Source organism: Somniosus microcephalus, chromosome 7 (genome assembly GCF_052327205.1).
Source record: "Somniosus microcephalus isolate GS21.2 chromosome 7, FLI_Smic_1.0, whole genome shotgun sequence".
Lineage (NCBI taxonomy): Eukaryota > Metazoa > Chordata > Chondrichthyes > Squaliformes > Somniosidae > Somniosus > Somniosus microcephalus.
In genome coordinates, this window is record NC_140993.1 from 197,004,861 (window position 1) to 197,029,310 (window position 24,450).

The 24,450-nt window shown below is 44.7% G+C and overlaps 1 protein-coding gene across 1 annotated transcript in view; it reads right to left on the reverse strand.

Moving 5' to 3' along the window:
• The window catches only part of eif3hb (eukaryotic translation initiation factor 3, subunit H, b), a 90,895-nt gene that overhangs the window by 31,819 nt on the left and 34,626 nt on the right, over positions 1–24,450 (reverse strand). Inside the window, exon 4 of the mRNA XM_085993293.1 lies at positions 12,254–12,403. Within this exon, the coding sequence (XP_085849419.1) occupies positions 12,254–12,403 (150 nt within the window). The remainder of the gene's footprint in view (positions 1–12,253; positions 12,404–24,450) is intronic.

The window sequence follows — 24,450 nt, forward strand, 5'->3', positions numbered from 1 at the left end:
GGAGAAGGGCAAGTGCAAAGAGACCTGGGTGTTCTTGTGCACCAGTCGCTGAAGGTAAGCATGCAGGTGCAGCAGGCGGTTAAGGCGGCAAATGGTATGTTGGCCTTCGTAGCAAGAGGGTTCGAGTACAGGAACAAGGATGTCTTGCTGCAGTTGTACAGGGCCTTGGTGAGACCGTACCTTGAGTATTGTGCGCAGTTTTGGTCGCCTTATCTGAGGAAGGACGTTCTTGCCATGGAAGGAGTGCAGCGAAGATTCACCAGGCTGATATTTGGGATGGCAGGAATGACGTACGAGGAGAGATTGTGTCGATTGGGCTTATACTCACTGGAGTTTAGAAGATTGAGAGGGGATCTCATCGAAACCTATAAAATTCTGTCAGGCCCGGACAGACTAGATGCAGGAAGGATGTTTATGATGGCCGGGGAGTCCAGAACCAGGGGTCATAGTCTAAGGATAAGGGGTAAGCCATTTAGGACTGAAATGAGGAGGAATTTCTTCACCCAGAGAGTGGTGAACCTGTGGAGTTCTCTGCCACAGAGGGCGCTGGAGGCCAGTTCATTAAATATATTCAAGAAGGAGTTGGATATATTTCTTAAGGCTAAAGGGATCAAGGGATATGCGGAGAAGGCAGGGACAGGGTACTGAATTTGGATGATCAGCCATGATCTCATTGAATGGCGGAGCAGGCTCGAAGGGCCGAATGGCCTACTCCTGCTCCTATCTTCTCTGTTTCTATGTTTCTATGGGGCAATGTTCCTTTTAAGCTGTGTAGTCGTGCAGCGCTCTGCAGCTCCCGCACAGCCGGCTTTTAAATGGAAAAAAACTGCACATGCACGGCATTTTGAATGAACCGTGCAGCCCCTTAAAGGGGCCGTGCATCAAAAAAAAATTAAAGGGAACATTGATTAGGAGTTTGTCACACTTAGTAACTGAAATAGAAGGGATAAAATGGAGTTTACATGTTACATAGGACATATGGCACAGAAACAGGCCATTCGGCCCAACCAGTCCATGCCAGCGTTTATGCTCCACTCGAGCCTCCTCCCATCTTTCCTCATCTAAATCTATCAGCATAACCCTCTATTCCCTTCTCCCTCATATGCTTGTCTAGCCTCCCCTTAAATGCATCAAAACTATTCGCTTCAACCACTCCCTGTGATAGCGAGTTCCACATTCTCACCACTCTTTGGGTAAAGAAGTTTCTTCTGAATTCCCTATTGGATTTCTTGGTGACTTATCTTATATTGATGGCCTCTAGTTATGCTCTTCCCCACAAGTGGAAACATTCTCTCTGTATCCACTCTATCAAAACCTTTCATGATTTTATAGACCTCTATTAGGTCGCCCCTCAGCCTTCTTTTTCCAAGAGAAAGGAGACCCAGCCTGTTCATCCTTTCCCGATATGTATACCCTCGCATTTCGTTGTACCTATTGTTTGCACCTAATGGAACAAGATGCACCAACCCCAAATTTAATTTGATTGGCACTCACATAAATCTTTGGTCAGGACAAGGACAAAGGTTAACACCTCCTTTACAGTCGGCACAGTGAGCTGCTAATGGTAAACAATTTGTGAAGGGTCACCCTTCAATATACACTCTGGTCAGTCATCCACAGGCCAGATTACGCTCTCTTCAATTAAAGCAAGATAGAACCACGATCAAATTGGAAAGATTAATTTCATGTTGTTTGAAAATCCTATCTTCAAAAATCAAACCACAACTTTAAGATTTCTTGAAAGGTTAATGTGACTACTCATGAAATAGAAAAATGTAGTTTTACTACTACATTTGGCATTTACTGTGATCTGATCTACAATCCCTTATGTATGATGTACAGAACAAATGTCTAAGTTTTGTTTTTAAAGGGAAAAGGATTCTTTTAAAACATTTTCATTATACCCCACGACTTTGGGTCTGAAACGTAAGACCACAAAGACTGAATTGAAGAAAATATGCAACACAACATGCTTCCTGAAACATTAACATTTTTGTTCAAGTTCTGATTAATACATTTTCCAAAATTTCTACACAGAATACTCTTTGGATTTTTTTTAGAGACTGCAATCAAAAATACCATAAAGTCTAAGACTGTAACGAGTTCAATCGAAGCACAAGCTAGAAAATGTGCAATTGTTCACAGGCAATTTCAGAAGTTTTCATGCATCTAATTGGGACACACTACTGTGGATTTTACAAAACTGAATATAGGCACAGAACATGTTTTAAAACAAGAGTTGAGGTTTAAAATTAAGAAATGTAATTGGCGATTCGCTAATTTAAAAAAAATAACCCAGAAGAAAACCAATGATATGGGGGTATCCCTGGATCAATTTGTATTTTTTTTTAAAGTAACACGTAGTCCTGCAACTCTGCAGACACTGCTCAATGAATGGTCAATAGCTCAGTTTTCACCCTCCTTGTGGGAAAGTGTGTGGCTTATGGTGCATCGCCACAATCAATTAAAAATTCACCTTGGTGCAAACCATCACTCGCCCCCAAGTTTGTTAGAGCGCCAATACTTAACTTATCTCAAATCAGAATGTTACTTTTAATTCCTTCCATTTATCTCTACCTATTTTCTTACTGCCAAGGTATCAGACTTGGCTCAGTGACAGCACTCTGACCTGTGAGTCAGAAGATCGTGGATTCAAAGGCCCACTCCAGAGACTTGAGTACATAAGCTAGGCTACACTTCAGTGCAGTCCTGAGGGAGTTCTGCATTGTCGGACGAGCTGTCTTTTGGATGAGACATTAAACACACTTCTACATCTACCCTATCAGATGAATGCAAAAGATCCCATGGCACTATTCGCAGAAGAGCAGGGAAGTTGTTCCGGCGGCCTGGTCAATATTTATCCCTCAACCAAAATCTCTAAAAAAAAATAAAAATAAAAAAATAAAAAAATAAAAATTAAAAAAAATGATTTAAGATTCTCTGGTCATTGTTCTTTGATGTAATTGCTGTTTGAGGGACCTTGCTGTGCACATATTGGCAGCCATGTTTCCCTACATTACAACAGTGACTGCAATTCAAAAAAGTACTTCATTGGCTGTTTTGAGGTGTCTTGAGGTCATGAAAGATGCTGTGTCAATGCAGATTCTCTTTCTTTACTAAGTTTTCTCACCACGTGTAGAAAAATTCTAAATCTTTACTTTCACATTCAGTTTATTTTCTCTCAGTTGGGTGAAATGCTCTTTTGCTAAACTGTAACTGTGGTATGAATTTTGAAGCTCTTTCACAGTGTCTAGCTGTGACATTCCCATAGAATGGATGTCTAATTTCAGCATCATCATTGTAGAGAGGCACTCAGCAGATTGAAACGGGAGGGGCGGGGGGGGGGGGGGGGGGGGGGGAACCGTTGAAAAATTACTTTCCGTGAAGCACTTTACTGATAGAGGTATTTTGGTGAGGAAATCTGCTATTCATTTTTTTCCCCCCCTTTGCACCAAACACTATCGTGGTCTGACAGGGTGGATCAACCACTCCTGCGTCTCCTCCAACATCATTCTCAAAGCAGCTGCTAGGTGTTCAAGATTGGCTAAAGCATAATTTCCCCTCCTTCTCAGGGGAATCTCAGTGAACCCAGACTCTACTTCACTGGACAGCAATGCTCCCCAACCCACTTTAAAAGAAGTTGCACTAGACTTCTTCAGATGCAAAAAAAAAAGTTTACTAATCTGAAATAATGGTGTGGAGATGCCAATGTTGGACTGGGGTGGACAAATGTAAGAAGTCACACAACACCAGGTTATAGTCCAACAGTTTTATTTGAAATCACAAGCTTTCGGAGCGCTGCTCCTTCGTCAGGTGAAGTGGAGAGATGCATAAAGACACAGCTTATATAGTCAGAGAATCATGCCAGATGATTACAGGTAATCTTTCTAACTGCCATTTATCACACCTCGGCAGAGAGATAATCACAGCAATCAAAGGTGTGAATGGTGTCCAAACAGGTCAGTCAGGAAAACATTACATCAAAGAACAATGAGGTGGGGTCACAAGGGGTAAAATGTTGCAGATGCTGGGGTCTGTATGGAAAACAAAAAAACATTTTATTTGCTGGAAATCACAGCAGGTCCGGCCGCATCTGTGTAGAGAGAACAAGCCAACGACGACTCGAGTCTGGATGACCAGCCTTCAACATGTCATCGATGACGACGAACACCTCGCCAAGGCCACCCCCACGCCTCCACTACTCGCCTTCAAACAGCCGCCTAACCTCAAACAGACCATCGTTCGCAGCAAGTTACCCAGCTTTCAGGAGAACAGCGACCACGACACCACACAACCCTGCCACGGCAACCTCTGCAAGACATGCCAGATCATCAACACAGATACCATCATCACACGTGAGGACACCACCCACCAGGTACATGGTACATACTCATGTGACTCGGCCAACGTTGTCTACCTCATACGTTGCAGGAAAGGATGCCCCGGAGCATGGTACATCGGCGAGACCATGCAGACACTGCGACAACGGATGAACGGACACCGCGCAACAATCGCCAGGCAGGAGTGTTCCTTCCCAGTCGGGGAACACTTCAGCAGTCAAGGACATTCAGCCTCCGATCTTCAGGTAAGCATTCTCCAAGGCGGCCTTCGAGACACACGACAACGCAAAATCGTAGAGCAGAAACTGATAGCCAAGTTCCGCACTCATGAGGACGGCCTCAACCGGGGTCTTGGGTTCATGTCACGCTACATGTAACCCCACCTGACGTAGGGTCATCCAGACTCGAGTCGTCATTGGCTTGTTCTCTCTACACAGATGCGGCCGGACCTGCTGTGATTTCCAGCAAAAAAAATGTTTTTTTGTTTTTTGTTTTTCATACAGACCCCAGCGTCTGCAACATTTGACCCCTTGTGACCCCACCTCATTGTTCTTTGATGTAATGTTTTCCTGACTGACCTGTTTGGACACCATTCACACCTTTGATTGCTGTGATTATCTCTCTGCAGAGGTGTAATAAATGGCAGTTAGAAAGATTACCTGTAATCATCTGGCATTATTCTGACTATATAAGCTGTGTCTTTATGCATCTCTCCACTTCACCTGACGAAGGAGCAGCGCTCCGAAAGCTTGTGATTTCAAATAAAACTGTTGGACTATAACCTGGTGTTGTGTGACTTCTTAAATCTGAAATAAGACATTTCTCACCTCTTATGGCTCACACTCACTCTTTGGTCAACAGCACAGGTAGGCAACTTTCTCCAAAGAGTTCCAACAATGCTGCTCTATAACTGAATGTAACCATGCATCCCTTTTCACGCCCCTCACCGATTTGGGGAAAGTCAAGCTTATTCTTTGCTCAGTGATTAGCCCATCAATGCGGGAATGCATCTCGAGAAATTGCAGCTGTTAACCTATGTTCTTCCAGTCCATTGCAAAAATAGTTCTGAAACAAAATTCCCTTAAAATGTGTGCTACTGATAATGCTATCCCTGCATCAGCTGTGAGTGAAACCAAGCTAACATTATGAAAAGTCTGATTGGTAGCAGTTTTCTTTGCTGCTGCCCTACCAGAAAAGTATCATACTACTAGCCCCTCTTACATTATCTGTTCTCTGTTAACAATCATCTCTCTGGCTCAGCCTTTTGAGGGGAAAACTGGTTGAATAACAGCAAGGCAACTCAAGGGACAAGATTGTCGGCTGCTATGGGATCACAGATGGTCAAACAAAAACCTAAAAACAATTTAAATTGGCAGGAAGGGTATGATTTTACCTAGAAAAATATCATGCCTAATTTAAAAAGATTGATGGTTCCATTTGTATTACAAAATAGATCACATATAAACGGAATTTCCCAGAACGAGCAGCTAATACTCAGGTACAACCCTAATCATATGTGGATTTTGTACAGAAATTGAGAAACAGCTGTTCCTAACAGGATGTGTTCTGTGCCAATGTAGTGCCTATCATCTGTGTAGTTGCCATCAGCAAAGCAAGCAAACATATGCGAAGATGAAGTATACCAAGTATATTAAGCATGACCTTTAACAGCATTTTAAGATTAAAATGACATATTCCTTTAATATCAATTCTGAAGTATAATATATTCAACAAAGTGGGCAAATGTTCTTTTTAACTGGATTTAACTTTTTAGATTTCAAAGCTATTTGTTCAAATATAAGCAGAGTCCTTATAAGCAGAAGCTCTCACTAATTTTATTTAAAAAAATTAACTTTGAAACATGCAAGCTTTTATATTTAGTACAAGTGACCTATTGATGATAATATAAAATGTTGCACCATACAACACATAAAGGAGAGGAAACTGAAGTATAGCTAACACAAAATGTATAACGCCATTAAACTAGCTACAGCACAATAATCACAGCTTTTCACTATAACCTCATGACTATATTAACTTTCTTCTTTTCAGGAACCTGTCTCCTATACATTAATTCAACCATCACACTTCACATCAGGTTACAATATTGTCCAACAGATTTTGGTAAGATTTTGTCTCAGAGCTTTTTTACTAATGTTCCAAATTCAGAGATTTCGGCACACAAAGTCAACCCAAAGAGAATGGAGCCTCCAAATAAAAATTATACGTCACAAGCCACAGGACAAAGTGAGGCACGCATATCATAACTGATATATGTATTAGCATTATCTGCCCCTGCGAGACCTCACGTAACAGCTTTCAAATCCCACCTTGGCTAGCCTGAGGATAGAGGTAAGGCACCACTGAATGGAGGCAAGATACCTCTCCCCAAGGTGGGGGTTGCTCTCACCCACATCCTGCTGACCAGCTGCAAAGTAAAACTGGAGAAATCTTGAAGCAGATCACCTACCTGGCTACTGTAGCACAGGGTCTTTAAGGACAGTGGAAAATAACTGAAGCTTGGGAGATAAATAAAAGATGAACTGCACCAATGTCTTCTCTCATTCAGTATGATGGCAATTTAAAACATGCAAGAATTTCTGCATGTAATTCCAGATGACTGAGTTTTACAATAAAAACAGAGGCCCCAATTTAATAATCTATGCACTTTTGCAAAATCTCAATATAGGCAAGGTCAAAACTGAACCAGTGGCAAAAATATTCTGTTTGTAATTTATTCTGTAAATTTTACATAGAACTGCCAGTAGCATCAATGTCTAAGCCACAAGCTTGGTTCTATGGCTAGGAAGAACGGTTGTAAACAAAGGGTCTCTCTCTCATTGCCAACCTTCAGCTTTCTAATTTGGTGATTACCACCAGGACTATGTCTACAAAAGTTTTGGTAAAGCATGTGTGTAATTTCCCACTGACAGCATTTCGAAAAGGATTAAAATTCACATTTAACTGGACACACCTCAAACATGCCAAAAAATATTTTAGAAGCCCAAATTGCTTAAACTACAGAAATTAAACTTGAGGGTATTTTATTGGGCACAAAACAAGAATGCTGTCAGAAACCCATATTAAATTCACCCAGAGTGTAATAACTAGGTCAATGATTTAGAAAGTCCCCACTGGGGATAATAAGATGAGCTAGCTTTATTAAATAATTCTAAAATACCTAACCTGCGAGAAGTTACTAATAAGGTTTAAAGGAACACATGTTGCCAAGAGGCTAGGTTATTCTCCCCAAGCACAGTAACTGCAGCAGCTGGCATGGCAAAGTGGCAAACCCAAATTAACATGAGGGATAAAGGCCAAGGAATCGGCAGAAGGCTGCACTAAGTACTTCAGCAAGTGAGAGGACAATGGTGACACAAATAGGTGCTAAGGGAAAATCTAATAACACAAAATCAGATTTTATTTGGATTGAAACCAATTGGATTGAAACTGCTCCATTTAACAGTGCTGTACGTCTTAGTTCACTTAGAATTTAATGCACAATTGCAACTGAAACTAGGTCATGTGCTTAACTGATATCCATCCTTTTCCGTTCAGTTTGTTTGTGTAGGCAGACATTCCAAAATAAAATTAGCATGCTACTCATCTATGTTTTGTTGGGGCGACGAGAGGATAGCATGTACAGTATCATAAAGATTGAATTGTTTCACTGAGTTAATTGATTAACTCATTCCATTTAATTTAAATATTCATTGCACATTAATGCAATTTCTCAAGTTAGTGCCGGGATCTTTGTTATTCACATTGGCCCAGATTTTCCGATCGCAGGCCTCCCGCGGGCGGAGGGCTGCGATCTGGAAAAATCTGCGCCCTTACCCGAGGGCTCCCGGGAGGCGCACAGTTCCGCTGCTGGGCCTCTCCAAACTGCCGGTGCGCGGGGCCCACGTATCCCAGAGGCGCATGTAGTTCGCAGCATCCCTGGGATCACGTGGACCATGGGGAGCCAATCAGAGAAGGGAATCTCCCTTCATACATTTGACAGGAAGACCTGTCAAATATATGAATGGAGATCACCCCCAAAAACATAGTAAAACTTCAAATAAATGTTTTAAAAATCACGTTTTTAAAATGACTTGAAATTACATAACTATTTTAAACAAAAATTTAAATTTTGAAAAAAATTTAAGTTTTTAACAGGACTAAAAATAAACTTGCCTTTCTTTAAAGTATTTTTAAATGATAAATCAGTGGGAATTTTTTTTAAAACTTTTTTCCAACTCTTATCCTGGTAAAAGCAGGCCTTGCGCCTGCTTTTACCAGGCGCAAGAATTGTAAGCAGGCGCAAGAATTGTAAGTGTTTTCTGCGGGCGGAGGGTCTCCAAAAAGCAGAACTCTCCGCCCGCAGAGGCCCTTCTCCCGGGGAGCCGGAGGATCTGTCAAGAGCTTTCTTGACAGATTGGAAATGCCGATTTCCAGCGCATGCGCAGTGCATGCGCAGTGCATGCCTGAAACCAGCATTTCCGATGTCCCTACGGGTGAGTACACAGTGCGTACCCACCCGTAGGGATCGGAATATACGGCCTATTGTTTATCAATGATCTGGAAGTGGGCATTGAAAGATGATTGATAAAAATTGCCAATGGTACCAAGGTTTGGAGGGGGTTGTAAATAATTAAGAGCAAGCTGATCAGGTACAGAGGCATCTAGATAGATTGGGAAGATAAGACTATAGAAATGGCAACTGAACTTTAAAGTCAGCAAATGCAAAATGATGACACTAGGAAAGCAGAATAAACATTGGACCTATAAACTAAATGGTGTTAATCTAAAGGATAAAGCCCAGGAAAATAATTATTGATGGACAAATCGCTGAAACCGTGTGTAGCAGTGCACAGCAGCAGTAAAGAAAAGCAAATAGGATCTGGGATTCTATTGGATCATGGAATAGAAGATGTCACAGGATGATACTGAGCCTATACAGGACAATGATTCAAACCAATTTGAAGTACTGTGTGCAGTTCTGATTTGGAATATTACATAAAGGACATCATAGCTCTGGAAAAGGGGGAGAAAAAGGCTACCCGTCTGATACTGGACATCGGACACAAACAACAAAAAGAAACTACACAAGCTGAGTTTGTTGGCATTGGAGAAAATTGAGAGGGGATCTTGTTGAGTTATTTAAGATCTTTAAGGATATTGTAAAGTGGAATACTAAGAAGCTGTTTAGCACAGCCTCAAAAATGACAATGAGGGAAGGTGAAAGAATAGATTAGTTTCACATATAGTTAGGGTGTACTGCCCAAGTGACTGAGGCTGATAACATCAGTAATTTAAGGGGGCGTTGGAAAGGCATTTTCTGCGAGAAAAACAAATTGAGAGATATAGGTAGTGAATTGTGCATCGTGTTTTGAACTCTGGGCCAGCAAGATGGACCAAAATGGTCAATTCCCTGTCGTATGCTTTCCTGTGTTCCTCAGCTTCCCCCATGACTCAGCTGGTTAAAGTAGTGAGTAGTTGAGCAATTCAGACAGGGAGAGTTCCAGGTTGGGGCAGGGGGAGAATTAAAAACATAGAAAACTAGGGTTCCTTTCCTGATCGCTGTCCAATGATCCCTGCTATAAGTGTTATGTGGATATCAGATGAGGACAGCTTACAGCTGATATGATAATCCCTGCAGCCAAACTATCTATTGACACTCACCGTCCAATCTCTCTCTTACACATACACACGTCTTATGAAAGGCACCACAGAATTAACATTGAATCAGACAGAGAGAAGAATTCGCATGAATAACAAGTAATATGCCCCGTTTATATAGCAACTGCTGATTTGCATTTGTGCCCAGGTTATGACAACATTGTATCTCAGGCATTCATTATTCTAATATAAACAAATCAATGCTTGGTATACAAAAGTTTCTTTGCACATTAAAAATTGGTATGGATTTCAAATTTTCCCTCATCTTCAGTGTTGAAGTGCCGTTACCTAGGGGTATTTCAGACCACTCTCCAGGGTTTTCAGTTAGCTAATAAAACTCAAAATTCTAGGTTTATAAGGTCTTGACTTTTCATTGCATAATCACACTCATGAGAGTTACATGTTAATCCTTTAACTGGTAAAGATGTTTGTCTATAGGTGGTTCAGATTTACCAAATGTGCACACCCATAACTCACAAGTCTAAGTTGCTTTTGAATATTTTAAATTACCCTGGTAACTTTCAAAACATGGAAGTATAGGCAACAGAGCAAAAAGGCCTCTGTTAGCCTGTACAGCCCTTCTATAAACTTTGGTAAAAGTGGCATCAAAACAGTCACATGCTTAGTTGTTTTAAAGTCTATCTTGCCTGTGCAAAATCATTCTATAACCTAGAAAGGGTGGTTTCTACAGCAGTAGGAGCAGCAATGGTCCAACACAAAATGAGCCATTACTAGGTACAAGCTGCTGATATCCCAATTGCATTCCGGGACTGTGATTCATGCACCTGAACTTGAAATTATCCATCCTACAAGTCTGCAAACTAAATCATGTGTTTTTAAATATACCAATCTTCATTCTGTAATACCTTTGCAACTGAACCACATTATTTTTTCCAACCACGCTTTCTACACAAGTAATTTACTGAGTGTTAAGTGCAAGTTTGGTTGAAGACATCGACAGCTCACTGTAAGCAAGCATAGTACTTTCCCTCCAGATCCTCCCTCCTGTCATAGCAGAGATAAGATGCTTTTGTTTCCTATCTGTATGGATTCTGCCTATGAAAAAAAGGACAAGCCGCATATTTCATTGTTTTGAAACCCTAACACTAAAATGTTTCTTCAGTCTCTACATTTGATTTCAACAACTATAAAGCTGGAGTGTCTAAATTACATGCTCATGCTAGCTCCACATGGAAGCTGTCTACTCTAAGCTAATTTCCTTGCTATTTTCCCAAATGCTTCATTATATTTCCACATCAGTTGTGTATCTAATGCCCTGTTAAGTGCCTTGATTGATGCAGCTTCAGTAGCTACTTGCAGCAATGCGGAGTGGAACGCAGAAGCACCTTCATGTGGTCACACTGGCCACGTGTTTTCCTTTTTGGAAAATATGGACGCTGTGCAAAACAAATATTATTTGATGCTGTGAAAATGACATAGCTGATCCACTGATAAACAACTAATGAAACTCACAAATACTACTTTCAGTACAAAATCGATCTAAGAGTATATGGGTCCCAGGTGAAATATACAAGTACAAAAGGGTGGACGCATTATATATTAGCAAAACTAATAACGCTGTGCACAATTTCAAGAGTGATCAAGGAACACATGGGTGTGGAATAAATACCAAAACAATTGGAGAAAAAGATGTTTGGAAAAATTCTGAAGAGGGTTAAACACACATCCTAGGTTTAATTCCTACTCTGTACTGTGCCAGTAGAGGCATTACATTTGGCCTCTGCAGCTCGGTGTTGAGGTAAGAAAAATCACCTAGGGTTTCCACTCCTGAACTCTTTCCAAACACCTCTGCTGGACCCCATGTATGGACGTTGGGCGAGGTTACAATTGCACATGGCTGTGATGCCCCCAATCAACACTCACACACTAGGAATGGTCCCTTGGGCGAGGTAATTGAGTACAACCATTGCCTGAGGGACATACTGTAGCAAACATGAAAGCTACAGGAAAGGAAAAGAGGAAAATGTTCATGGCAAAACCCCTTGTCTAAGCAAACAGCTGGTGCTGCAAATTTTACCATGGTAGCGACTGGTCAAAGAACTGCAGCTACACTGATGAAGACGCATTCACCTTCAGTAACTACATTAGCCAAACAAGCCTAAATAACTAGTAGCTTATCTACCAACACTGTCGTCATGGATACAAATAAGATGTCAACTCTTACAAAGCAGATTTATTTTACAAAAAGACAAACTCTTGAAAAGCAACTAGATTAAAGAAAGCAAACTTACCCACTAGCCAGATTGAGGAGTTCCTGTTTTTCAGCCACACTCGATTTTTCTTCTAGTTCCCACAGGAGCACATTGACGAGGTGAGAATTCTTGATAATAATGGGCACTTCCTCAAACATATTCTCAGAAGTAATGAGCGCCTTCTTTATTCTAGTTGATAAATAGAAACAAGATGAGAATAATGGCACTTATTCATATTTGTTTATGAAGGTGATTAGTTCTCAAACAACAACCATCACTCATTTGGAGTGAGATGGGCACATTTTGGTTTAGAAGTTACATATTTGGACCCATTTCACTTAAAAATAACCACAGCTGCATTTATTTATATGGGTTTGAAATTGGGGTTGCTCATTTTAAAGAGAAATCTGATATTTCTCTGATCTGGACGACTTTCTTTATTCAAAGCATTTCAAGGTTTCAGATTTACAACATTTCAGCGGTTTAAGGATTTTGTATTACCAGTATTTCAACTCAAAATGGCTCTCGACTCTCCAGATGCTGAGCAACTTTATCCAGTTAGTAGCTGAGCTATGCAGACCAGGTTTGATCTGTTGTGCTAAATTACCCGATCTTAATCAGAACAGCAGTAAGAATGCTACAATTGATGTGGAATTAGGGAATGGGTGGGAATACACAGGTTTTCCACTGTTGACCATTATTCAGTGACTTGTGGCGACACGCCACCACTGGACATAATCCGCTCACGGCGGCACAGTCTAAGCAGAAGCCCCCAGCCGGGGGCCCTTTCCTCCAGCAACTTGTTTCCCGCAGGGACAGGCTGCCGGGAGCACTTCCTGTCTGGGAAGTATTTAAGTGGATGCGTGGGCTTTTCTAGTTCCTGTTTGTCATGTGGTTGGAATAAAGCAGTTGTGTATTCAATAGCTCTGGTCTCGACTCCCACGTTTGCCGCGGTATCTCAACACTGGTGACCCCGACGCTCAGGACGAATCCTAAGCTAGCATGGCAGATACAAACGCAGTCACGGTTAAATTACCAGACTTTTGGGAGAACCTCGCCGAAGCCTGGTTCGTTCAAGCGGAGTCCAGATTCCGGCTGAAAGGCATTACAGTCGACGCCACGAAGTACGACTACCTCGTCGCCTCGCTCACCTACGCTACAGTCCCCAAGGTTTGGGCAGCGCTGCAGAATCCACCAACGGAGGGCAAGTACGAACATCTGAAGGCTGCGCTAATTAAAAAATTTCAAACGTCCTCTTACCAGCGCCACTGCCAACTCCTGGACCTCCCCGGCCTTGGTGACGCTTCACCATCAGACCTGCTTTCCCACATGCTGTCCCTCTCAGACGACAAAAATCCCGGCGCCCTTTTTCGCACACTTTTCATTCGGCAGCTCCCCGCCAGCATCCGCCCGCTCATTGTGGAGTCTGACTCCACGGACCTGAATCATATAGCCGAAAAGGCCGACCGGCTGCTCTCTGCACAGGCCGCTCGCGACGTCGCGCCCGACCTCACGGCAACGACCACGCGGTCTTCCCGGGCCGCTAGGCCCGACCGCCCTACCACTCCGGGTCACTGCTACTACCACACCCGTTTTGGCACTAGGGCTCAACGCTGCACGCCACCGTGTACCTTCAAACCCCCCCCCCCGCACTGGCCGCGGGGCAGAAGGAGCCCCTACTGTACGTCACTGACGACAGAACCAACCGCCGATTTCTGTGCGACACAGGGGCCCAGCACAGCATCACCCCCGCCTCCGCCCTCGAGATCCAACGCGGCACACGGGGTATCACACTGGCTGCAGCCAACGGCTCTGAAATCCGCACATATGGCACCCGCATGGTCACGCTCGACCTCGCGGGCCGCCGCTACCGCTGGGAGTTCCTCACAGCCAAGGTCCTCTGCCCACTCATCGGCGCCGACTTCCTACGCGCCCACGGCCTCCTTGTCGACATTCCGAGGCACCGCCTCGTCGACATCAACACTATGGCCCCCATCCCCGGCGCCTTTACCCCGGCCCGTTCGGCCGGCCTGACGACCTACTGCCTCGCCAGAGCCACGGACGACTACTCGGCACTCCTAGCTGAGTTTCCCGCCCTCACTAAACCGACCTTCTCGGCCAAAGCCGCCAAGCATGGTGTGGAACACTATATCCCCACCACCGGCCCCCCAGTTTCTGCCCACGCCCGCAGACTCAACCCGGCCAAGCTGGAAATCGCGCGGGCCGAGTTCACCAACATGGAACAACTCGGCATCATCCGCCGCTCCAGCAGCCCTTGGGCCTCGCCCCTCCACATCGCCCCCAAGCCCGGCGGAGGCTGGCGCCCTTGCGGGGACTACCGCCGCCTCAACGACGCCACCACCCCCGATCGATACCCGGTGCCACACATCCAGGACTTCTCGGCCCGACTGGCCGGACGAACCGTCTTTTCCAAAGTCGACCTGGTGCGCGGTTACCACCAAGTCCCCGTACACCCCGCGGACATCCCCAAAACGGCCGTCATCACCCCATTCGGCCTGTTCGAGTTCCTGAGGATGCCCTTCGGCCTCAAGAATGCAGCACAGGCTTTCCAGCGCCTTATGGACTCAGTCCTCCGGGACCTGAACTTCCTATTCGTCTATCTAGACGACATTCTCGTGGCCAGCTCCTCCAAACAGGAACACCTCGAACACCTTCGCATCCTGTTCGGGCGCCTAGCCCAACACGGGCTCATCCTCAGCCCGGCGAAGTGCCAATTCGGCCTAACCGAGATCGATTTTCTCGGTCACCACATCACCCCTGCTGGGGCCGTCCCCCTGCCCAACAAGGTGCAGGCCGTCCAGCAATTCCCCCGCCCCACAACCATCAAGGGCCTCCAGGAGTTCCTCGGGATGGTGAACTTCTACAACAGGTTCATCCCCAGAGCCGCAGCCCTCATGAAGCCCCTATACGACTCCCTCCGAGGAAAATCCGGCAAGATGGACGTAGCCTGGACCACTGACACGGCAGCCGCCTTCGACGCCACCAAAAACGCGCTCGCCGACGCCACTCTGCTCGCGCACCCGAGGGCCGATGCCCGGGTCGCGCTCACCACCGACGCCTCCGACCACGCGGTCGGGGCCGTGTTCGAGCAGTGGGTCAATGGCGCGTGGCAGCCACTTGCCTTCTACAGCCGCCAACTGCGCCCCCCGGAGGTCAAATACTCCACTTTCGACCGCGAGCTTCTCGCACTCCACCTGTCGGTCCGCCATTTCAGGTTCCTCCTGGAAGACCGCCCCTTCACCGCGTATGTGGACCACAAGCCACTCACATACGCGATGGCCAAGCACACCGAACCCTGGTCCGCTAGGCAGCAACGCCAGCTCGCGGCCGTCTGAGTTTACTACGGACATTCAGCACGTCTCCGGTAGAGACAACGTGGTCGCCGACTGCCTTTCCCGTCCCGCTGTCTGTGCGAATCACCTCGCGGTCGACTACGCACAACTAGCAGCGGCCCAGCTCACGGACCCAGACCTCCTCTCGGCGGCTACCAGCCTGCCAGGGCTACGCCTAGCCAAGGTCGCGCACGGGCCCGAAGCCACGGCAGTCACGTGCGACGTCTCACTCGGCCAACCCAGGCCGGTCATCCCTGAGACCTGGCGCCGCCGCGTCTTCGACGCGCTCCACGGGCTCTCTCACCCGGGTTCCCGCGCATCCGTCAAACTCCTCTCCAAGCGCTTCGTCTGGCGCGGCCTCAGCAGAGATGTTCGGACTTGGGCCACCTCCTGCCTCGCCTGCCAACGGGCTAAGGTACAACTGCACACCAAAGCACCCCTGGGAGACTTCGAGGTACCCAGCCGCTGCTTCGACCACGTACACGTCGACATCGTCGGTCCCCTGCCGCCATCGCAAGGCCAAACTTATCTCCTCACGATGGTCGACCGCTACACACGCTGGCCTGAGGCAGTGCCGCTGACCTCCACCACCACAGCCGACATCGCCAGGGCGTTCGTTAACACCTGGGTTGCGAGGTTCGGTGTACCGGCCGACATAACCTCCGACAGAGGCGCCCAGTTCTCCTCCGAACTCTGGACGGCCACAGCACGCAACCTCGGGGTGACGCTCCACCGCACCACGGCGTACCACCCGCAGGCCAACGGACTTTGTGAACGCTTCCACAGGTCACTCAAGGCCTCACTCCGCGCCGGCCTGCAGGACAGTACCTGGACTGACCGCCTACCGTGGGTGCTACTCGGCCTACGCACCGCGGTCAAGGAAGACCTCCAGTCCTCGGCAGCGGAGTTAGTCTACGGACAACCGCTGCGCGTCCCAGGCGAATTCCTTCCGGAGCCTACCAAGCCTTGGTCGGCCGAACAGCAGCGGCTCGACTCTTTCTCTTCCGCTCAGCAGTTCGCCCCACTTCCGGTCAACCGACACGGCGAACTTGCACCTCACGTCCCGCCAAATTTACAGCAGGCGCGCTTCATCTTCGTGCGACACGACGCGCACCACGGGCCCCTGCGACCCCCGTACGACGGTCCGTACGAGGTACTACAAACCGGGGACAAGGTCTTCAAGCTGCGACTCGGCGACAGGGTCGAGACAGTCTCCATCGACCGGCTCAAACCAGCACACACAGAACCAGGGGAACAGGTCCCCGTGGCCCAGCCTCCAACTAGAGGCCGTCCCCCCGGCAAGCCAGCACAGCCGGCGGCGAACCGCCCGACCCAACCAACCAGACCGGCGACCACTCAGAGCCGCTGCGCCAGAACCATTAGACCACCGTCACGACTCGTCCACTCCTCCTAAGCGGATTCTGGGGGGAGCTCTGTGGCGACACGCCACCACTGGACATAATCCGCTCACGGCGGCACAGACAGTCTAAGCAGAAGCCCCCAGCCGGGGGCCCTTTCCTCCAGCAACTTGTTTCCCGCAGGGACAGGCTGCCGGGAGCACTTCCTGTCTGGGAAGTATTTAAGTGGATGCGCGGGCTTTTCTAGTTCCTGTTTGTCATGTGGTTGGAATAAAGCAGTTGTGTATTCAATAGCTCTGGTCTCGACTCCCACGTTTGCCGCGGTATCTCAACAGACTCATGTTACAGGTACACTTCTGCGAGAAGAACTGCTACTTTGGCAAGGTTCATGTGTGACAGACATTCATGGAGCCCTACCCCAGCAAGTATTCAATGCCTTAGAGAGGAGAAAATTAGTGACAAAAAAAAAATTGCCAATGTGAAATCACTACCCAAAGCAGAGTTTAAAATTAATAAAGGATGTAGCTAATGACTCAAAGAATGGCTGAATATATCATCAATAGGCAAAATATTCTGCATATTCCATCTCAATGATGAAATCCATATAAAGCTATTTTTTAATACTCATTTTAATGAGATTTATTTCAATTGGAGAAACAAAGCGGTTTGGTCATTCTATAAACACAAGTTTTATGCAAAACAATGTTAGAATGCTTAGAAAAACCTACCTGTGGAAATTTTTGAGAGCGCCTTCAGAAGTCACACTCCAAAGTGTCAAAATAATAGTTATGCTAGAAATATACAGTCACCTGCGAATTTGCAAACCACCCTTATCAATCAACCTGTAATTTACCTCAGGATGCTTACAGCAAATAGATTTTTTTTTTTAAAATAGTTCTACTTTAGTAACAGAATTACAGATACAGTATATGGTATCCTGCACCTGTTAATACAATGAGCGACAGTACAGACGATCTGCCAATTAATATAAAACAAAAAGGTTTTTGACTCACTGAAATAACTTACAAGATCATTAATCAACACACGTATCCCCATCCAGTGGGTGCTCCTTTAACTTATATATATTCAAATTTGTCGATTGTCTATTTGGGAGTTACAAAATAGAGTGAAAATTACGCAGAGGCCAGTGGGTTAGCATACTGAACTTTCAACTCAAGATTAATGGGATAAAGGTCGCCACACTCTTTCTGCCAGTTGTAAGGGTCATACAAGTAGTACATCTGGCCACGCTAAACCCATTTCCCAAGTAGATGCACAAAACTGCCCACAAATCAGCACAAGTTAGCAAATTGGGCAAAGTGCTTGTGAACATCAGTTCAGGACAAGGTTGGGTCCTGCTATCAAATGGCCTGAGAACAGAGTGTTAGCTTACATAGAAAGCATCCACTTGGGAATGTGACAAAGTTCGGTAGCCATGTGGAAAATTGCCCAAGTATGTCCTGTCTACAAAAAGCAGGACAAATCCAACCCGGCCAATTACCGTCCCATCAGTCTACTCTCAATCATCAGCAAAGTGATGGAAGGTGTCGTCGACAGTGCTATCAAGCGGCACTTACTCAGCAATAACCTGCTAACTGACGCCCAGTTTGGGTTCCACCAGTGCCACTCAGCCCCTGACCTCATTACAGCCTTGGTCCAAACATGGACAAAAGAGCTGAACTCAAGAGGTGAGGTGAGAGTGACTGCCCTTGACATCAAGGCAGCATTTGATCGAGTGTGGCATCAAGGAGCCCTAGCAAAACTGAAGTCAATGGGAACCAAGGGGAAAACTCTCCATTGGTTGGAATCATACCTAGCACAAAGGAAGTTGGCTGTGGTTGTTGGAGGTCATTCATCTCAATCACATGACATCACTGCAGGAGTTCCTCAGGGCAGTGTCCTAAGCCAAACCATCTTCAGCTGTTTCATCAATGACCTTCCCTCCATCATAAGGTCAGAAGTGGGGATGTTCGCTGATGATTGCACACTGTTCAGCACCATTCAAGACTCGGCAGATACTGACGCAGTCCGTGTCCATATGCAGCAAGACCTGGACAACATTCAGACTTGGGCTGACAAGTGGCAAGTAACATTCGCACCACACAAGTGCCAGGCAATGACCATCTCCAACAAGCGAGACTCTAACCATCTCCCCTTGACATTCAATGGCATTACCATCGCTGAATCCCCCACTATCAACATCCTGGGGGTTACCATTGATCAGAAACTGAACTGGACCAGCCATATAAATACTGTGGCTACAAGAGCAGGCCAGAGGCTGGGAATTCTGCGGCGAGTGTCTCACCTCCTGACTCCCCAAAGCCTTTCCACCATCTACAAGGCACAAGTCAGGAGTGTGATGGAATACTCTCCACTTGCCTGGATGAGTGCAGCTCCAACAACACTCAAGAAGCTCGACACCATTCAGGATAAAGCAGCCCGCTTGATTGGCACTCCATCCACCACCGGCGCACTGTGCACCATCTACAAGATGCACTGCAGCAACTCGCCAAAGCTCCTTCAACAGCACCTTCCAAACCCGCGACCTCTACCACTTAGAAGGACAAGGGCAGCAGACGCATGGGAACATCACCACCTACAAGTTCCCCTCCAAGCCACACACCATCCTGACTTGGACCTGTATCGCTGTTCCTTCACTGTCGCTGGGCCAAAATCCTGGAACTCCCTTCCTAATAATAATTATAATAATAATAATAATAATAATTCAACTTTATTGTCATTGCACAAGTACATGAACAACGAAATGTGATCTTGCAAGCTCCCATGACTGGGAGAAGCAAAGCCGCTGCGTCGGTGCGCGCCGCCATTCCATTTCCACCATTCCTCCTGTCCGACAATCTTCAGCCCACCGCCCGGGCCTGCTCACCAGCCGCTCCTCCCGTGGCTCCTTCCGTGACCTTCTGCACCTGGTCTTCCCTGATGGTCACCCCTCCAGGTACTAACCAGGCCTGGCTCTGCTTAGCTTCCAAGCCTTGCATTGTGGGTGTACCTACACGATATGGACTGCAGCGGTTCAAGAAGGCAGCTCACCACCATCTTCTCAAGGGCAATTAGGGATGGGCACTAAATGCAGGCCTAGCCAGCCAGCGACGCCCACATCATCAATGAATTTTTTAAAAATTGCTCCCCAGCATAAATTGCCACGTTCAGGGAAGAAGGGATAGACTGAGAAAACTAGGAGGAAAAGAGGTCATAGAGGGTACACTGCTATGGTTGAGATAAAAGCACATCTACCTTACAGCCAGTGCTGGGGACTGACGAGTTCCATTTCCCATTGCTGATACCCACACCTTGAGACATGCATTTGTCAAAAAAGCTTTTTTTTTTTTTTACAGAAGCAAAATCCCACTTTGGTACTACCAGGATTTGCAGCCATGTAGAAAGAAGCCATACTTTATTTCATACTTGCATCCATTTCCTGGTTCTGATGGGCCACCACCTCAAATTAGGAAACTATTTAAACATCCAAAAACCATAACAGATGATTCTACATGTGTGGATCACTTATCAGATGACAAATGTTATTACACTTCATTCGGTTGTAAATATTGAACTACGTGCATTTTGGTACTGTGGCCCATGTTATATAGGCTTCATAACAAAATATACAGGTTTATACTCAATATTAAACTGCAACACTACCAAGGTTCAGACACTAGAGGTCCCATGTGAGCTACGAAAACATCAGAGCTCCCTCCACTGACAAAAACACATATTGCCCCACATAATCCAGAGGCTGCCGAGACAAAAGTATTTTTGTTTAAAAAGTAGATGCAAGACTTCAAACTTTTCATATTCTAATAATAGTTCTGACAACGATTCTTTTAACTTCCCCTTTGTTGTTCCAGTATAATCTATGTCTATGTTCTCGTTATCGTACTCCCCAACCAGTAGAAGTAATCTCATTGTATATCCTCTCAAAACCTCCCATACTTTTGAAAACTTTTATTAGCTCCCCCCTTGGTCTTCTCTGTTCATGTAGAGCCCAAATTTAATAAGCTTTTGTTCATAATTATAGCCTCTCATTCATAGTATCATTCTAGCAAATTTACGATGTACCCTTCCCATGATACTAATATCCATCCTATAACAGATTGCCCAATACTCCACTGTGGCCTAACCAATATCTTGTGTAAAATTAACATCCTTTCCTTGCTTTTGTATTCAATATCTTTTAGTCATGCAGCTACATTCTCTTTAATATCATCTCCCTTAATCTTCATACCAAGTTTCTTACATGTCACTTTATCAAATACTTTCTGGAATTTAAAAAAAAAATCTATAGCCACTGGATTCCCTTTACCGACACACTTGTGATTTCTTTAAAAAATTCAAATAAATGTGCCAAGAAAACCTGCTGGTTAAAAATCCACACAGATTAGCTGCTAATTAGTCAATGTCTTTTTAACTACCCTAGTTTCATCCCAGTTGTCTAGTTCCTTGGCACAACTCCCATTTCCAAATATTCTGGGAAAATCATGATTACTGCCTCCTCTTCAACCTCCTTCAGTATTCTGGGATGCATATCAACAAAGCACCAGGTGAATTTTGTACTTTTAATCCCATAAACTTTTTTTTTTATAAATAGTTTCCTTTTGACAATTTATCTCCAGTAGTCACCCTTCCATATCCTCTTCAGATATTTCTATGGTTACTTTCACCTTCTGGACAACTGAGGCAAAATATTTATTAACTATCTGTCATTCCCTCACTCGCCTACTTCATCTCCAAGTGATTCCAACCTTTCTTTGTTAATCCTTTTCTTTATATGCTTATAGAAAGCTCTTATTATTTCCCTTTAGTGACTCAGAATCTTTTCATACTTTCTCTTACCTTTCCTAATCCCTCCCATACTTTTATATTGCTCAGTTTACCTCTATTATACTCTTTGTATGTAATCATATGATTCTTTTTAAAACCGTACTATTGTTCTAATCTCTCGATTTATTCACAGAATTCCTGCCTTTGATGCACCTTCTATAATCCTAGTTAGAATGTGTTTAATTTGTAAGTTTATTAATTTCATATTTAAACATCTCACTGCTGTTTGATCTACTATTCTTTCCAACCAATCTGGGTTAGGTTCATTTTCATTCCACTGAAATTAGCCAATTTCCAGTCGAACACCTTGATCTTTGATTTCTCTTTTTCTTTATCCATTATATGGATAAAAACTAATTAAGTTATGGTCACTACGTACTTCCCAAGTGTTTCCCTGACTTCAGGTCACTTGTTCATCCCTCTGTTACTCAGAACCAGATCTAGCACTGTATCCATCCTGCTGGACATGCAACATACTAATTAAGGAAATAGTCCTGGGCCCATTTGCAGGAGATTTTCCCAATTTGACGACAAACTTTTGTCTCATCCCAGTCTACCTTAGGATAGTTAATGTTCCCCTTTATTACAACTCTTGTTACTACTGCAAACCTCTCCAAACTGCCTACAAACCAGATACTAAATATCTTTACTAATTGATGGTCTATTGTATATTCTCAATATGGCAACATAACCTTTAATTATTTAAGCTCTCTAGCTACCTTAAGATAACCCTGTTCTGTTTATATAGTTTTGCCCTGTCACTGTACTGTACCGAGTTAAATCTCTCACCTTCCAGCAGGTTTATTAGTTTAAACTCACATATGCAGCACTATTCTTATTACCAGTTTTGTGCAAGTGGAGTCTGTCCCTCCTTTACAGCCACCTCCTTTTCCAGAAGTGAGCCAATGCCTCAGAGATTTGAAACCCTCCCCCCACATCACAATTCCTATATTATGCATTTAGCTGTCTAATCTTCCTCTGCTTATCTAATCCGATGTATGACACATAGTATTCACGAGTTTACTAAAACCTTAATGGCTTGCTTTTTAGCTTTCCTCCCAAGCTCCTAATACTCCTTGAACAAAACCCCTTCTTCATTCAGTCTTACCACATTACTAGTATCCATATTATGACTCAAGTTTGTCAATACAACCCTTCCAAAACTATTTCCACTTGTTCCTTAACGTACTTTACTCTGGCATCAGACCATTTTGGATTGCAAATCACATCGATGGATATACCTACCGATTATGGAGTTGTCTTCTCCTCCCAACTCCTATCTCCTCCTATGCTCACTACCCAGCCCTCCCACCCAACATCTTTCCCATGGAGCTGTGGCTCACTGTCTACTAATCCTGTTTCCTTGATAAGGCTGATGGTCATCTAATTCCTCATATTATAAAGCAAAGGAGTTGACTAGTTTCAGTCCTGCCTGCACCCTTCTGGTTTACTTTACTCTTCTCGTCACCTTCTTCACCTCAGTGTCCAGGTTTACTCACTATAGAACATCTAATTTAAAGCTTTTGCCCCAGCCTATGTACTGCATAAGGTGGTTACTTAAACAGCCAATTGCATAACTTGAGTGGTCATTCAGAGTGCCCATGTCATTTAAATTCCTCACACATTCCACTTAAGGCAGTTTTGCCATTTTGTTTCATTATAGCAACTTTAGGAGGTCTAGTTGGACCCCAGCAAATTGTATATGCCTGTTTACTTCCCTTCACCAGTCTACCTCTTTCTTGTTGAGGTATTTTGTTCTCCCTACATGTCAAAATTATTAACTGTGTGACAGTATCTCTTCTATGCTCCTTTGTCAGTTCTACTTTGTGCATTTTATTGTGTATAATGATTCTATTGGCTATCTCCAAATGTTGCAATTGTTGGCCAACTGATCTCTTTCATTTTGTACCCCTGATGAACATAAATTAAACTTTAAAAGTTTTTATACAATTCAGAAGAATTCAAAAGCAGTGAAGTTGTGTTAAGCTTATAGAGAAGCTTGGTCAGACCACACAGAGTTCTATGCATAGTTTCGGTTTTCAAATTACAAAAAGGTTATAGAAGCATTGGAGAAAGTGAAAAAAAGATTTCCAAGGATGATACCAGGACTAAGAGTACAACTATCAGAAAAGACTGGGGCTCTTTTCTCTAGAAAAGAGGCCAAGAAGTGACCTATAGGAGGTCTTTAAAATTATGATGGGGTTCAATGGGATAGGATAGATGTAGAGAAGATGTTTCTACTTTGGAGGGGGGGGGGGGGCGAGGGGGAGTCCAAAACTAGGGGTCATAAATAAAAAAACAAAATACTGCAGACGCTGGAAACCTGAAATAGAAACAGAAAATGCTGGAAATACTCAGCAGGTCAGGCAGCATCTGTGGAGAGAGAAACAGAGTTAACGTTTCAGGTTGATGACCTTTCGTCTGCAAGCTAGTCACTAATAAATTCAATAAGGAATTCAGGAGAAACTTCTTTACTCAGAGTGATAAGAACGTGGAACTTGCTACCACACGGAGTGCTTGAGGCAATTAGCACAGATGCATTTAAGGGGACGCTAGATAAGTACATGAGGGAGAAAGGAAGAGAATATATGTTGATAGATGAGATGAAGGTTGGAGGAGGCTCATGTTGAGCGTAAACACCGACATAGATCTACTGAGCCGAATGGCCCGTTTCTGTGCTGTG